At 39.8% G+C, this 15,015-nt stretch overlaps 2 protein-coding genes across 9 annotated transcripts in view; one reads left to right on the forward strand and one right to left on the reverse strand.

Moving 5' to 3' along the window:
* LOC144995314 (uncharacterized) overlaps positions 1-15,015 on the forward strand; it is a 68,510-nt gene that overhangs the window by 17,288 nt on the left and 36,207 nt on the right. The window lies entirely within an intron of this gene.
* The window catches only part of ppp1r9a (protein phosphatase 1, regulatory subunit 9A), a 62,899-nt gene that overhangs the window by 9,683 nt on the left and 38,201 nt on the right, over positions 1-15,015 (reverse strand). For 3 of the 8 annotated variants that reach the window (XM_078954934.1, XM_078954938.1, XM_078954933.1), the window contains exons 6-13: positions 11,083-11,218; positions 7,341-7,493; positions 5,741-5,794; positions 4,991-5,220; positions 2,642-2,738; positions 1,986-2,126; positions 810-866; positions 262-349 (exon numbers count right to left, since the gene is read on the reverse strand). In XM_078954934.1, coding sequence (XP_078811060.1) covers positions 262-349; positions 810-866; positions 1,986-2,126; positions 2,642-2,738; positions 4,991-5,220; positions 5,741-5,794; positions 7,341-7,493; positions 11,083-11,218 — 956 coding nt within the window. Of the gene's footprint in view, positions 1-261; positions 350-809; positions 872-1,985; positions 2,127-2,641; positions 2,739-4,990; positions 5,221-5,740; positions 5,795-7,340; positions 7,494-11,082; positions 11,219-15,015 lie in introns of all 8 variants that reach the window. The other 5 variants (XM_078954936.1, XM_011480836.4, XM_078954935.1 and 2 more) reach the window with 3 other exon arrangements.

Below are 15,015 nucleotides of genomic sequence, written 5' to 3' on the forward strand. Positions count from 1 at the left end.
TGACCAACTAAGAGCGAGACACACACCCAGGCCTGATCAACCTGTGGGGGGGCCACCTCAGCAGAGGGTGCATTGTTATAAATGGCCGAAACACCCTAAGATGTTTAGGTAAACAACTCATGATGTGTCTCGCAGGCGAAGACCAAGAGATTTTGAAGTTAAAGTGGTAATTGTAATGACTGTAACACCCAGTCCTTTCTAGAACATTGATGAGGCTAAAGGAAAGTGTGTTAACCCTCACAGCCATTATAAAGCACCAACCATGCAGTGTATTTTGTGGGGAGCCCTCTGCACTGCCAGGCGGTCTGCAGCCTGCTGCTCCTGCATCAATGTGACTCCCTTTGTAGCCCTGAAGACAGACAGACAGACAGCAGAAAATATAAATATATATTTCAGTAACAAAAATGTAGCACAGGAAACAATGTTAACACAATAAGAGATGAGGGAAAATGAGGAATAAAGACAGTCTGATTGAAAGAAGTAAAGCCGCAGACTAATCTGACACAAGTCCACTGACATACTTTAGCTTCTTCTAATTCCTCGGCCTCTTTTCAGCTGGAGTGGCCACACCGCCTTCTTCCTGTCTGTTTTCCTGCCAGCTCTGATCCCCACTTCCTCTAATCTGAGCCCCGTCCCGCTCTGGTCGAGTTAAGTGACAGTATTAACCAGATTTAAGCCTTTCATCAAGAAAAAGTCCCTGCTTGTAATTATCACGCAGGGAGAGACAATGAGTTGTGGAAGCACTCAAAGCGGTAAACCAGCACACAGCGCCAAAGATCCAAGATCTCAAGAGCAGGCACAATACAAACCTCTCCTTCTGTGGAACTGCAGCCCTTTTTGCTTGGTGAGTTTGGAGAGCCCCCCTGCAGATCTATGGCCACACAAACAGAAAATGGTTATGCTTCTCCACTGCAGTGGGAGCCTTCAGCAAAATCACACAAACATGAACGCTTTCATTTTAAATGTCCTCTTCTAGGCTGCTTCAAAACCAAACTCTAACAAGATCCCCTCCGTTAAATAGTGAGTCTTCAGCCCATATGTCGCAGACATATCCTGCTATCTTATTGAAATACTAAATCATGCAAAAATACAATTTTTTATCAGCAAATCTCTCCTCCCACATGTTTTTATCATCTGTTTATTTCATTCCGGCACAGACTGTAGTCATTTTGAATATTGAATACGGTCTTCTCTGAACATCAAAAATAAGACTGCAGAGCTTCAGAGGGGGGGGGGGGGGTCATTTTAGGTAAAAAAAAAGTCAGACAGACGCCCTCAAAATACTTTTTGTTTCACATTTTATCTGCAAAATGATGCAAGAATCTCAAAAAGGAGATTTGATTTCAAGCTGCTTTAAGGGGACCGAAGCATAAATTAGATTTGAGATCTGCATGCAAATGCCTGAATTATAGTCTGTTGGGACAATTCTTCCTAAAGACCACTCCAATAAAAACAGTGTTTTTAACATGTTCGTGTGACATTTTTCTAAAGATGGAGGACATATATACAGAAAATGTTGTTAAAAATTGCATTTCTGAGTATTTCTTTATTCAAATGGTAATGAATCAGGAGCAGAAAAAAATGCAGTTTGAGATTGTGATGTGAGCTGGTATCTGGCTAAAAAACTGTGTGGCTGAATAGCTCGCTGTTAATGTAAGGGTGGGGGTGTGAGGGGCTGTAAGCTAGTGGGACAGCATGTAAACAGATGGGTGATGGGAAGTGGGGGCGGGTATGTGGTCCAGCCTGAAACTTGAAGGAAAATTTCTAATGAAGAAACTATGTCCTTAAAAACACCACACAGGTTTTTTTTTATTAACTAAAAGAGTCATAATCATAATTAAAAGACCACTGAGAACGATTTTACAAAAGATGATCACAGTGGGACTTGAAGCTATATTTCTACCAAATGTCCAGTGTTTAACTTTGGACTCTTCAGTAAACGGCAGGAGAAATGCAGAGACATGCGTCCCAAACAGAATAGGACCCAGATCTGTGGCTTGTGTTGCACCTCTGCTGGGGCTGTGCTGCTGAGTCCGCAGCCTCTCAGAACTGTTGCTGTTGTTGTTGTTGACCTGGATGCCATTCTGTTTCATCAGCTGCATCAGCTCCGACTCCAGTGCTGCAATCTGTAGAGAGGAACCAATCAATGCTGAAGTGGTGGAAGCGTTTACCTCTCAAAGCGGCACTGTTCTGCAGGACTAGCAGAGCCAGTGCCTATACAACAACGCAGATCATATTTGTATAGTAGCTGAATTTCTAATGAAGCATAACAGGAAGCACAGGTTAGTGGTTTGTCTGAGAAAGACGGGAGAGAAATAGGAAACAAGAGGAGGAGCCTGCGTAGGAATGATGTCACTGCTTTTATAGTCTATATCCTCATTAGTATCCTCTCTAACTGTTATGTTGTAAAGAAATAAAGTCCAAAATAACCATTGCCAAGATAAACAGAGGAAGCGACCTTGCTTTAGAAACTTGTAAGTGCCCTCTAACCATCTGTTCATCATGTCAGCCAAACTCTAAATTCCTATTTCATCGATGACTGCGTGACATTGCACTTTAGAGTCATTTCTTTGATTTTAACATTATAAGGCATCAAATGCTTCCAGAGAAAAGTGTGGACAGATGATCAAAGATGCTTTACCCTCACTTGAAGTCCCTGGATTTCAGCCAGATGAGCTTTTTCCGCCTCCTCCAGCCGCCTCCTTTCTGCATCCTCTTTCTGGATGAACTCCACCTCCCTAGATTACAGAGGGGCACAGCAGAGTGGAGATGTGATGTGATGTGATGAGAAAATGAGATACATTTAGAACATGCACCGCCTTGCGGGAGAGGCTACAGTGTGATCAGCACGTTTCATCCTGACTGTTTTGCTCACAGTGAAAAGCAAACACCCAAAGTCTGTTTGAATACAAATGCAGCTTTTTTTCCTCCTTCATCAGTGGAGTCCCCGCCTCTCCTCTGTGGCGCCGGACTCAGCTACCGATAAGTATGGAGGGTTAGTTTGCTCACTTTGGTTTAATTTACTCCGCAGGGGCAGAGCCAATTATATGCTGTCAGGCTGGAAGTGAACGGCAGCGGTTGTGAAGGGAATGACCAAAAGAATCACATCACAGAAAAAGCAGAGATCTGCACTGCGTTACTCTACAAATATAGAGCTGATGCTTAGAATGAAATACAATTTGAACGTTGTTTAAATCTAAACAGGTTGGATGTTTTCCCTTCTTGCATGATGTCCTGCGTGACAGTCCTACACCCAGCCGACAAAGCTATCGACTCTCCACAAAAAACAATCAGCAGCAAAGTCGTGAAAAGTAAGCAAGATGGCAGCATTATCAGAAATTAACAAACGCCGTGGAAGCCTGAACTGTCCGACAATCTGATAATGTACACTTCGAAAGACCGTTAACCCACTTATACCATGGTCACTTACAAAAGAAAGAAATATTCAACCAGTTTTTGGTACTTTATTCTTGCTATTTGTTCGGTTGAGATAGCTTTTTTCACCAAAAGTGGACTACCGCTAGTTTTTGTCCAGATGATGAAGCAAAAGTTTGTTTTAAAGAATCCAGCGCAAGTGATATACTTCTTTTTTTTCTTCTTTTTTTTTAGGCGTTTATTATCCCTGTGGATTATCACTTTTTAATCAGTACCCAACAGCCAATCAGAATCGAGAATTCACCCAGACTATAGTATAAAAAATGCCATATGCTGGAAAGGTTTAAAGTACAAGTAACCTAAGCCAGAACAAATATGCTGAGGATCTACCTCTTCTCAGGACGTTTTTTAAATGTTGACCTTTTTACTCTGGCGCTTTTAGCTGCAGTGTTTACATTCTTTTGACCACCGTTAATCTTCAACTTTTGATGCAAGTACTGTCATCTCAGTGGATTCTGAAGCAGAGAAAAGCAGTCTTGCGCTGATGTGCAACACTTTACAGTAGTAAAGTGTTTATGCAATCATTGTAAATCAGCTGATTCTGTTGAGGAGAAATTCAGCCGCTGACATATGCTGCATGCACGGGGTGAGCAGGTGATACATAAGGATGACAGCACAAAACTGCAATATATGATTGTCTAATTTCCTAAACAGTCAGGCTGCATGCAAGGCGGGCACTTATCACTTGAACAGTACTACAATGTTCAGTGAACAGGGTTCACATCACTGAACATCACCCGCTTCACCTTATGTGTTGTATTCGTGTTCACTACAACCTCACGCATAAATATTTTTGCTCTACGGGCAACCTGCGGGCCCCCCACATACCAGTACAGGTTTGACCATTTTTCAGACAGAGAGGGTAGTTGTGACTAAGGCATGATCTCAAAACTACAGAAACTACAGAAAGTCTCACTCCAGTCATCTTTTTATCTATTTTTAAAGCGTTTCCAGTGATCTTTTCCTTATGGTTATGGCATTTTTAGCCAAAATAAAAAAAACTGTCATTCTCTAGGGCACAGTTTCTGCAGAGCAGCATTAGTTCGTTAGAAATACGCCTCTGAGTTGTGAGCAGAACTGCTGGAGTAGAATCAAGCCTCCACTTACAGCCCCTCACAACCCCACGCTTCCATCAGCGGTACAACAAAAATGGCGACCAATACTGGAGCTATCCAGCTGTACATTTCCCATCCAAATGCCAGCTAAGACTAGAAAACAAAGATGTACTGTACATGGATCTATTTGTCTGCAATTGGGTGCATCAGAATGGAGGGAGCAGGGAGACTTTGACTTGCTTGTCTTAGTTCCTGCTCTAAAAAAATAGCTTTTCAAACGGCTTTAATCTTAAATTATTTTGTATATGACCTCCATCATGAGAAAAGTGCTACACAAACATGTTAAAAACACCTAAAGCACCATTTTTATTCTTTGTATTGCAAAAAATGCCAGTTGTTAGGATTTCTCCGGCAGCAAAGCTAACCAATCCATTCAAAACAACCCATGTATCAGAGCTCAAATCTAGAGAATAAACATCTTAAAGAGGCTGCTGACTCACTTCTGCTGGAAGTCTTTGATGAGTTTCTTTGCTTTGTTGTACTTCTTCTCCAGGGTCTGGTACTGGGCCTGGGCCTCCTTTAAGTGCTCGTTCACGGTGTGGCAGAGCGTCTGTGCCTCAATCCAGTAGCTCTCCAACTTCAGCATCCTCTCCTTGTTCTCCTCAATGCTGGCTTTCAGCTGGCTCTTCTCCTTCTCCCAGCGCTGCTTTTCCCTCTCCACTGATGCAAGCTGGAACAGGGTTTTAATATGCAAACACAGAGTAAGATCGCTTTTAGAAACATGATTTTTTCTCACATTAAATGATAGGTTCTAGGTTTTATTGTCCATTACATAAAAGTCTCTGTTTTTAAATCTTGACTTTTTTTCTTTCTTAAAAAGTGGAGTTATGGCTAATCCTGTAATGGACAGCTATAGATTCAGTCATATCTGCATCAATCTTATAAATGTATCAAATTAGGCCGTTAACATTTGATGAAGCGCCTGCACTATGCATTTCAGACATGCAGCTAATCTCAGCATAAATGCACATGTGCATTAAGGCTACAGTAAGTTAGACATGAGAAATCTTTTGAGCAGGAGGATATTTTTTTTCAATAAAAGTATGAAATACACTGGGTTTATACTTTTTTTCAGCTTTTTTGTTTAATCCCAAAACTATTTTTAAAGATAGGAAAATCTCTGTTGGTACACAACCTTCAGCCGTCGAGGTGGACAGGAGTTCTGCTCCGCGATGGTTCTGATCTCTTACCTTGCTCTTGAGCTTCTGGATCTCAGCCTCGGTCACTGTGTGTTTGATCTGGAGCTGTTGAGAGCAGAGGCGGGGGAAAGTGAAACCAGAAGAGAGGACGGCCTGATCATCAAACGCATGGCTGCACAGCCTCTCTGCTGTCGATACGGCGTGAGTGACAGAGGCAACCGACCCCGTCCTGCCCTTGACAACATCCTAACTCCCACACTGACATTTACCCACATGGGGTAAAACTACATTAAAGACAGAGCAGTTTTTAAAGTTTTTAAGTGACAGTCAGAATATATTTCCCCTATTTTCCAATCCAGTGGCAGAAAATATACAGATCCAGCATGGAAAAATAAGACTCATGACAAGTGATGCCAGAAAGAAAAAGGTTTGCATTTATCCCCGGCTATGAAAAAGAGAAATTTCACTTATTTTTTGCTTTCAAGTAGATGAGAAATTAGGTTTAGTAGATTATATTAAATTAGTAATTTTGGAGCAAAAGTGGTTTGATGCATAATTCTAATGATTTAAATCATAGAAGAAGATTGAATTTCAAGTAGCTCGTGCTTTTCTTTTATTGGTGTTAAACTTTGGAATTCACAACAGAGAGGTTTGAAACGATAAACAAATATTGATGAACATGTATTCTTCAGTTTAAAAAATGTGTAGACAGATCAGTCTATAATAAAGGTTATTCATGTATGTTACTTTTTTTTGTACTTCACTGTCTATTTTTCTTTATTCTTTCTCTTTATTGTGTGGGTAGGGAATAATATCATCTCAAGATATGTCTTCATGTATATTTAAATAGACATATATATACTGTATAGACATAAAATAAGAATTCATGAAGTTGTAAGATTGAAAATGTATTAGAATCGTTGATGCTTCATGAAAGATAAAAAGAAAGAAAGATGTCGGAATCTGTGGAAAAAAATCAAAAACTTGAAGTCAGACTAAACAGAGAAAGACAATAGATGTGAAAGAGTAAATGTGTTTGCCTGCCCTTAAACAAGGGATTACATTTTTACTGGATAAAGGCTGCAGCGCCTGCAGGAAAAGCCGTCACTTAATCAAGTTGCACAGTGAGGAGCTCTGCAGGCACAAAGTGCAACACAGACCAGTACGGCCAGCCGCTCAGCAATTTAAAACATCAGAACTGAGGCTAATGTCCGAGCGTTTGTTCTTTACAGGAATTTGATTTTTGGGCAAGATAATTTCATTTTAATTTTTGCTAATTCAGAAAGAATAATACAATAATACAAAGATGTAGGTTTTTTTATTCAAAGCTAATTAGGGGAAAACTCAGGAAAAACAGCCGAAAGTGCTGACTGATTCAACTACACAGCAGTTAGGAGTAAAGAGTTCAAAGCCTTGCTTAAACTCTCATCCAGAATAAGCATTAAAGACAGTGAAAAGCTCCTACATCTTTAAAAAAGAGCTACATTTAGCAGTAATGTTGGAGCGTATTCTGTTTGCATCACTTGAACCAAAAATATTTAAGTGTTTAACTTGTTCTCATGAAGCTCACAGACTTCATTCTTCTGGTCAAAGCACAATTATACCTTTAGGATATTCAAAAAGAAGAACACCAACAAGTATCTGAGCTTACCTCTCTGAACTTCTGGTAGAGTTTTGTGGCGTCTAACTCAGACGGGGACAGGATGTCTTCGGTTTCTGGTAAGTCAAACACCTCGATGTTCTTCTCTGCGCTGGCAGTTGTTGCTCCCGTCTCCTCGTCATCTGTGGCGTACTCTCCCGTCTGCTTCAGTCAGAATCATAGGTCAGAACCAGCAAATGTGCAAATGGGAGGGTTATGCATTATACATTAGTGTTAGAAAAGTTAATTAATACTTTATTTTTCATGATGTGGAAAGTAGTTTTTTTAAACAAAATGGCAGTTTTGTCTTTTTTCAGCCTTTTGTTTCTGAGAAAATTAGCATAAACACACTGTTTCTAAATCCATTATTCCCCCTTTTTTCAGACAAGCCTGTTTCCATGAGCTCAGTGAAGTCCAGAAACTAGATATGACAATAATAAAAAATAAAAGCATATATGTTACAATCATCATCTATGCTCGCAGAGACTTTTTTTGGGCATTTCAAAAGTACCAACAAATTTTAGGAATTATTAGCTAATGATTCAAATGTTTAGCTAAAATCCAAATATTAAATATTATATTAAAAGAAAACCCCTACATGGAGCAGAAACAAAGTGCTGTTTGTCACCTCTTACTTCCTTTTCCATTTCTCCTTAAATCAAGTCCACATCCTGCTGCCCCGCCAGGCCCCATTCTGCTTATCAAGCACCACCAGCGCCCCATCTTCACCCTGAGCACCTCTCCTTTCACTCTGTTTTATCCAAGTGTTCCATTTTAATATTACATGTTGCTTAAGCCCACTTAGTTGCCAAAACTTCGCTGAAAAGAAATGGATTTGACAGCCTGGTGAGGCGAAAAGAGCCAAACACCTTTTAGTAAAAATAGATCCAATAGGATTTACGCTGACAAATGTTAATATCCTGGTTTTCTTCTAATCTACTGTAACTTCTCAGTTCAAGTGGTTTGTTTCAAAATAAAAGCCTGTAAATTCAGAAAGTTAAGGATTGGAAAATAATCTATGTCAACTTCAAATTCAAAATATCACAAACCAAATGATATTTTCATAGAACATGACTTTTAAAATCCTGTTGTCATGCATGACAAATCCTGTTGTCATGAAGTCAGGAAATGCGACATGCATTTCCTGACTTCATCTCCGATGCACATTCCCATCTCTGGTTCCATCTCCACTCTTATTATGTTGGCCTACATCCTCATTGCTCTGCCTGAATTCCCTTTCATCCATCTCTCCCATAACACTGCTTGGACCTGATTTGTTTGCATGGGTGGCCCACACACATGGTCCCCTTTCCATAATAGGCCTGCTTGTTGCCATGGTATCGCTCTCCTACTTTGAGGTCTATCCTACTTTGAGGTCCCATTAAGGGAGGAGTTACAGATCAACGTGGTAGTAAAGCACCAATTTCAGCAGCAACATAGATCATAGGGAAAGGAAAGGAGAATTTTAGGAGGAATGATGTTCCTTTTAGAGGAGGCTCAGCGTGTGACCGTCTGTACCATGAATGTCTGATTGTCAAAGGAGGAAGTTTTACTTTGATTGTGTTTGAGTTAAGATGTTTATGAACAAAAGAATTGTTGTTGTTGTAAAGTTGGATTTTATTGACTTAACGGCACATTTAGAGGCTTTATAAACCATTAAGTTCATTCAGTTTAATCTTTTATTTTTTCAGGTTTAGTTTTCTTTTATATTTTAACAGTTTTATCAATGACATCTTGCTGATGAAATCCTGCAAATGAACTTTATTGAAACTTCGCTTTAAATGAAGACCAGAGAAAAAAATGAAAACTTTATAACTTATGCCTCACATCAATTTAATCTAATGCAAGACAGACAATATTTTATTCAAAAGTGTTTTGGTAAGCCCAAATTATTACTCTCAGGTGAAATGTTTTAATTAACTTTGACTACATTTTTATTCAAATTATTTTTAAAAATCACATCACTTCCTGGGCTTTATTAAATGTTGAAATATTTTTTCACAATAAAACAATATTTACTACACTGTATGAATCCTTTATAAACATAACTAGAAGTAACAATATGATAAAATGGCACCATTGATTCTACGTACAGCCTATTTAAAGCCCCACTGCCATCATCATTAGATCCATTCTAAAAGTGTTCCCAGTGGTCATTTTTAGCCTAATTTTAAAAAAGTACGGTGTCGTTTTCTAGGACATAGTTTCGGGAGAGCGGCAGCAGTGTGGGCGGAACCATTGCCGTGGAGTAAGGCTGCCCCCACTTCCCATTATCCATCTGTTTACGCGTTCTCTCACTGGCTAACAGCCCCTCACAACCCCAACTTAAAATTAGAGGTGCACCAAAAATGGCGAGCAATGTTGGAGCTATCCAGCTGTACAGTTTTCAGTCAGACGCCAGCTCAGACGAGGAAAACAAAGACGTCCATGGATCTATTTGTCTGCAAGTGGGTGTATCAGAATGGAGCGGAGCAGGAAGCTTGTGGCCCTCCCAGCAACATTTTTAACTCACAAAGAAGCTTTTTTTCCAAACAGCATTTTTGCATCTGCTCCTGATTCACAACGATTTGAATAAAGCAATATTCAGAAATGCACATTAGAGATTAATTTTCTTTTATGTGTCCTTTTGCTACAATAACATGTTCAAAACACCAAAACAAACCAATTTTGTGGGAGTGTGTCTTTAAATATTGACTTATTTAGGCTTTAACAGGGCTTTTTATCAGCTCCCCATGTGCTTGAGTTTGACTATAGACAGATGGGCGTGAATGTGTTTTCTCCAATTCACAGTCAAGCAGCCAGATGAGCCCGACCAATGCCTTTTGTTAGGTGAGAAAGTCCTCTTCCCTCCTGGGATTTTCTGTCACATCAAGCCGTGAGAAATAACAAAGAGCCACAATGAAGACTCTATGGAATATTTATGAAGATATTAATATGGATGAACTCTTTTCACTGTCCCGTGCAGCTTTTTATGCTTTTGTCAGAGTTTATCCTCTCAGCGTTTCTCAGGGATTTCAAACATGCTTCAGGACTTTACAGTCAGATCTGAGGTCTATTTTTACAGGAAGGTAATAGTTATCAGTGATTTATTGAGTTACTATTTGCACTACCCTGTTGATTGAAATTAAAAACCAGAGATCATAAATTATTACAGAAAAAAAAAACAAGTGAATAAGGATTTATTTTTAGTTTTCTGCCAATGACAAGCACTTTGTTAAGACATTTTTTAGGGATTTACTAAGACCTGAGGATGCATAATTCCTTCATGAAGACCTGCAGAAAACCCTTTCAGTTTACTAGCTAACAGAAGGAAAAACACCATCTTGGGAGCACAAACAAAAACAAAGCGAATGGAAGCCTGAATGAGGCTAAATCCAACTAAATGACATTTTCCAGTCCATGCAAATGACTGCAAAGATGTGTCTCAGCACAGTGTGGAGATAGCATGTGTTGCAGGGCTTTGAAGCGGTGCTTGTTGGATTAAAGCCGCTGTAAGTAAAGCAGCACAGTCAGAGAAGGAAATGCTGAGTGATCAGCTTTTACGGCATCCTCTTAATGTGGCTGTGAGAGATAGCGTTTGTATTAGCCCGCTTGTCACTCAGTTTTATGGAGTTAACTTCCAGTCAGCTGTCATAAGAGGAGTGCTGATTTACATTAATCAGCAAAAACTGTTTGTTTTTTTCGCCCCTCCATAAGAAATGTGACAGAAGATGAAGGTGCATTTAAGACTGCAGCACTGGGCGCTTATTATTACCTCGTCATCGTCAGCATCATATTGGGCGTACTGTTGCTCCAGCAGCTCCCTCTGTCTTCTCTCCTGCTCCAAGGTCTGCTGGATGAGCGTGGCCACCTCACTCTGCTGACCTGGACGCTCTCGGCCAATCACGAACCTGCAACAAGGATTCTTCCTTAACAAGGAAAGGTCATCTGAAAAAATGCATCATGAGAGGCTGTTAATGGATTATTTCAACCAAACTAAAATGCTAAAATAAAAAGGGATTTGGTTTGCATCATAACACACTCAGCACAAATAAAAAGTGGAAAAGCTTTTAGAGGACTTAGTAATTCAAAGTAGACTTTTAGAAAAAAGATATAAATGTAGAAATAAATCCATGTTGACGTAATGTTTTATTAAAAACAAAGTTTGCCCAAATTATCTTTAGGCTGCTCGGATAATTTGAACGTCTGATATTAAGAGGACAATAGTGCACAAAGACAGCCACCAAACACAGAGAGTCACAGAGATCTAGAGCCACACAGTAATCAAAGTGATATTTGCTGACGTATCACAGCAGGGCTGGGAGACTGCACATGCATCATAATGAGGAAAGGTCAGGCAGGCTGCCATCAGCCTGGCAGAGGACAAGACCGAGAAAACCTCAAGCTAGGCCTTCAAGCGACTGATCATTCATTACTGGAGTTACACTCAGGAACAAAAGATGTCACATTTATGAATAGGACAGGACATAAGGTGATTAGTTTTCATTAAGAGTTACATTTGTCCTGGAATTAGTCATAACTATGTTTTACTGAGAACTTTACCATAACGGGATCTTGTTGTAAGATAAATGCCAATAATCACATATTTAAAAGACGTTAAAACTAGAACAATTTCAAATTTACTATCTATATGATTTTTTTCAATGTGACACTTTATTGATACTACATGGGAGTTGGACTGAGGGACTCCTCCACCCTCGTGTTTCAAACAGGAAGTACCCGCTGGCTCCAAGAAGCCAAAATCCCATAGACTTCTATAAAGAAATAAACAGCCATCAATCAGACATTCTATTGGTCAGAATAACCATTCCTGATCTGCTTACCTTTTTAAACATGTTCTTGCAAATCCTCTTTTTTTCACAATTTTATTTCAGTAGTTTATGTTATAAACTGACCAATCAGATGCCTTATTAGGTGGTTTCCCGTCAAACGTTTAAAAGGTTTAATTGACAGACTTCGCATTGCCTGCTTTCAAATAGCAGGGGCGTGGCTTTCATACAAACTCATTCCTGATTGGTTAGAGTGGTTGCCATTGAAATGTTGACTCAGAGCGATTTGGACCACTGCTTACTAACGATTTCGAGCTCCAACATGGCGGTGTCCATATCCCAGAAAAATGGCAACTGAATTGACTTCATTTGGTTGGAACCACAAGTAAACCATTTTTAGAGGGGTGATTTCACTTTTTCCAGTTCTCAGACACAGTCAATGAAATTTGTTCATCAGAGCCCCAGCTCTGTTCATCAGAAATACCGGTAGTCCTGTTTTCTGTATTTCTTTGCTCCACAATGAGAGGAGGACAAAGAAAAAAGAATGAAAAAGGCATTAAGATACAAGCTAATTAAGTGAATTCATTTTTCGCTGAGCTCTTTCATGTTTTTATAAAGGCCGAGAAGAAAAATGGCTTTTGCAACAGCAGAGAGCAGTACTTGATCCACATGTGAAGGAACAACTGAGGAGCACCTCACAGAGGGAGAGTTAAAAAAACAAACAGAGGATGGAGAGGGTAAGTGAGGTGCTTCACCAGAACAAGCCTATGGACAGAAAGCAAGGAGGTCAGAGGAGTTGCTGACCTGGAAACAGACTTTCTTCTCACGCAACGGGAGACTGTTTCAAACCAAGACAGCCACATGGGGGGCTGGATCAGCGAAACTGCCGAAGCCTTCAGCCCTGATTTATGCCACTGGCTCCAACTAGAGCAGACATGGTTCTAACATAGTACGCAAAACTGTGACAAGATGAAATCCTGCAATTCTGAGAGATTAGTGACATAAACTTCTAATGCAAGGATGCAGAAAATGATCCTGCAGTCACAGATTGCCTGTCTTTGACGTTGAGTAGCACCAAGCTGACAGGGCTTTGAGGGTGGGAGCAGATGCGTCTGCTTAACCATGTGCAGTCATGTTTTAAAGTTATACAGAGACAACATCCTTCACCCATACTTAAAGTTCAAGTTGGATTCAATTAGATGCACCAAAAGACAATTTCTCTGTTTTATCTGACATTTTGTAACCTTTAAAGTCCCACTCCAATCATCTTTTGATCTACTGTAAAAAGCATTTCCAGTGTTTCTTTTTTATTATTTGAATAAAGACATATTCAGAAAAGCAATTTTGAGTTTCATTTTCTTTAAATATGTCCGCCATAACCAGAAAAATGTCACAAGGACAGGTTAAAAAAACACCAAAAACACAATTTTATTTCAGTGGGTTTTTTAACAAGCAGGGGCTGACTATGACAGTCTCATAGTTACTGTAGTCTTTACCATGGAGGGACACAAATCTCTCCATAGTCATCTTTTGTAAGTCATCAAGCTCACAACTGCGTGAGGAGGCAGCATCAAATTAGTGTTTAAAAACTTTAATAAATGAGAGGCAAAAAGCTGCATTTTCTTAGTATTTGGTTAAGATGACTCAAGCAGAAATAACTGATGCATTTGAAGGGGAATATCTTTGCTCGGGGCTAAATCACATCTAGTCCCCTTATAGATGACTCAAACTAGAGCTGCAGTCCTTCCTGAAAAAAACATGTTACTTGGTACAACGGTTGCTGCATTTTATTATTATCATTTTTTTACAAACTCTGAATAGTTAAACATAACATTGTTCAGTGTGGCTACATGAACAAACACTGGAAACTCAGAGTGTATTTTTTTTATTAAATAACTTTCCAACATTATTATGGCCCGCAGCAGTCATAGACTGCAAGGACCATATTGTAACTGGTACGAGGGTCGAACACTCAAAAAGTCCAAAACGTCAAAAAAACGCGTCAAAACGCCAAAAAATGGGGTCAAAAGTCGCCCAAAGCACACAACGAGACGACAATTGTGTAACGCAACAAAAATACACACACACACGCACAACACCCCCACACAAACGACAAATTTGTAGTCGCAAAAATGACGACAAAAACACAAAAAAGCCCCAAAAAGCCCTCAAAGAACGGGTTTAAAGCCAAAAAGACATGCCCAGCCTATAGTAAAAGACAGGCCGCATTGAAATACATAGGAAATCCTAACCGCAAAAACTTCTATATTGTTTCTGCTTTGTTTCATTATTATGGCCCGCAGCAGTCATAGACTGCAAGGACCATATTGTAACTGGTACGAGGGTCGAACACTCAAAAAGTCCAAAACGTCAAAAAAACGCGTCAAAACGCCAAAAAATGGGGTCAAAAGTCGCCCAAAGCACACAACGACACGACAATTGTGTAACGCAACAAAAATAGACACACACACGCACAACACCTCCGCACAAACGACAAAATTGTAGTCGCAAAAATGATGACAAAAACCCCAAAAAGCCCAAAAAAGCCCTCAAAAGACGGGTTTAAAGCCCAGAAGACATGCCCAGCCTATAGTAAAAGACAGGCCGCATTGAAATACATAGGCCACCTGACTGCAAAAACTTCTATATTGTTTCTGCTTCGTTTCATTATTTGTATTCTTCTTCTTTCTTTCTTCCACTTTGAGTGAAAATTTGACCCCCGCCACATACCCGAAAACTCACCAAAATTGGCACACACCTAGGATAAATTGAAAATGAATTTTCGGCAAAGAGAACGTCACCCCCCCCACGATGATGACATCACGGCGAGCGATCCCGTCAAAAAAATGAATGGGCCGAAATTTGTTTATGGGGCCAAAAAAAAATATTTCAAAATAGACTTATGAAACCTAAACACA

The sequence above is a fragment of the Oryzias latipes genome, chromosome 11, assembly GCF_053564925.1.
Source record: "Oryzias latipes strain Hd-rR chromosome 11, Olatipes_Hd-rR_3.1".
Lineage (NCBI taxonomy): Eukaryota > Metazoa > Chordata > Actinopteri > Beloniformes > Adrianichthyidae > Oryzias > Oryzias latipes.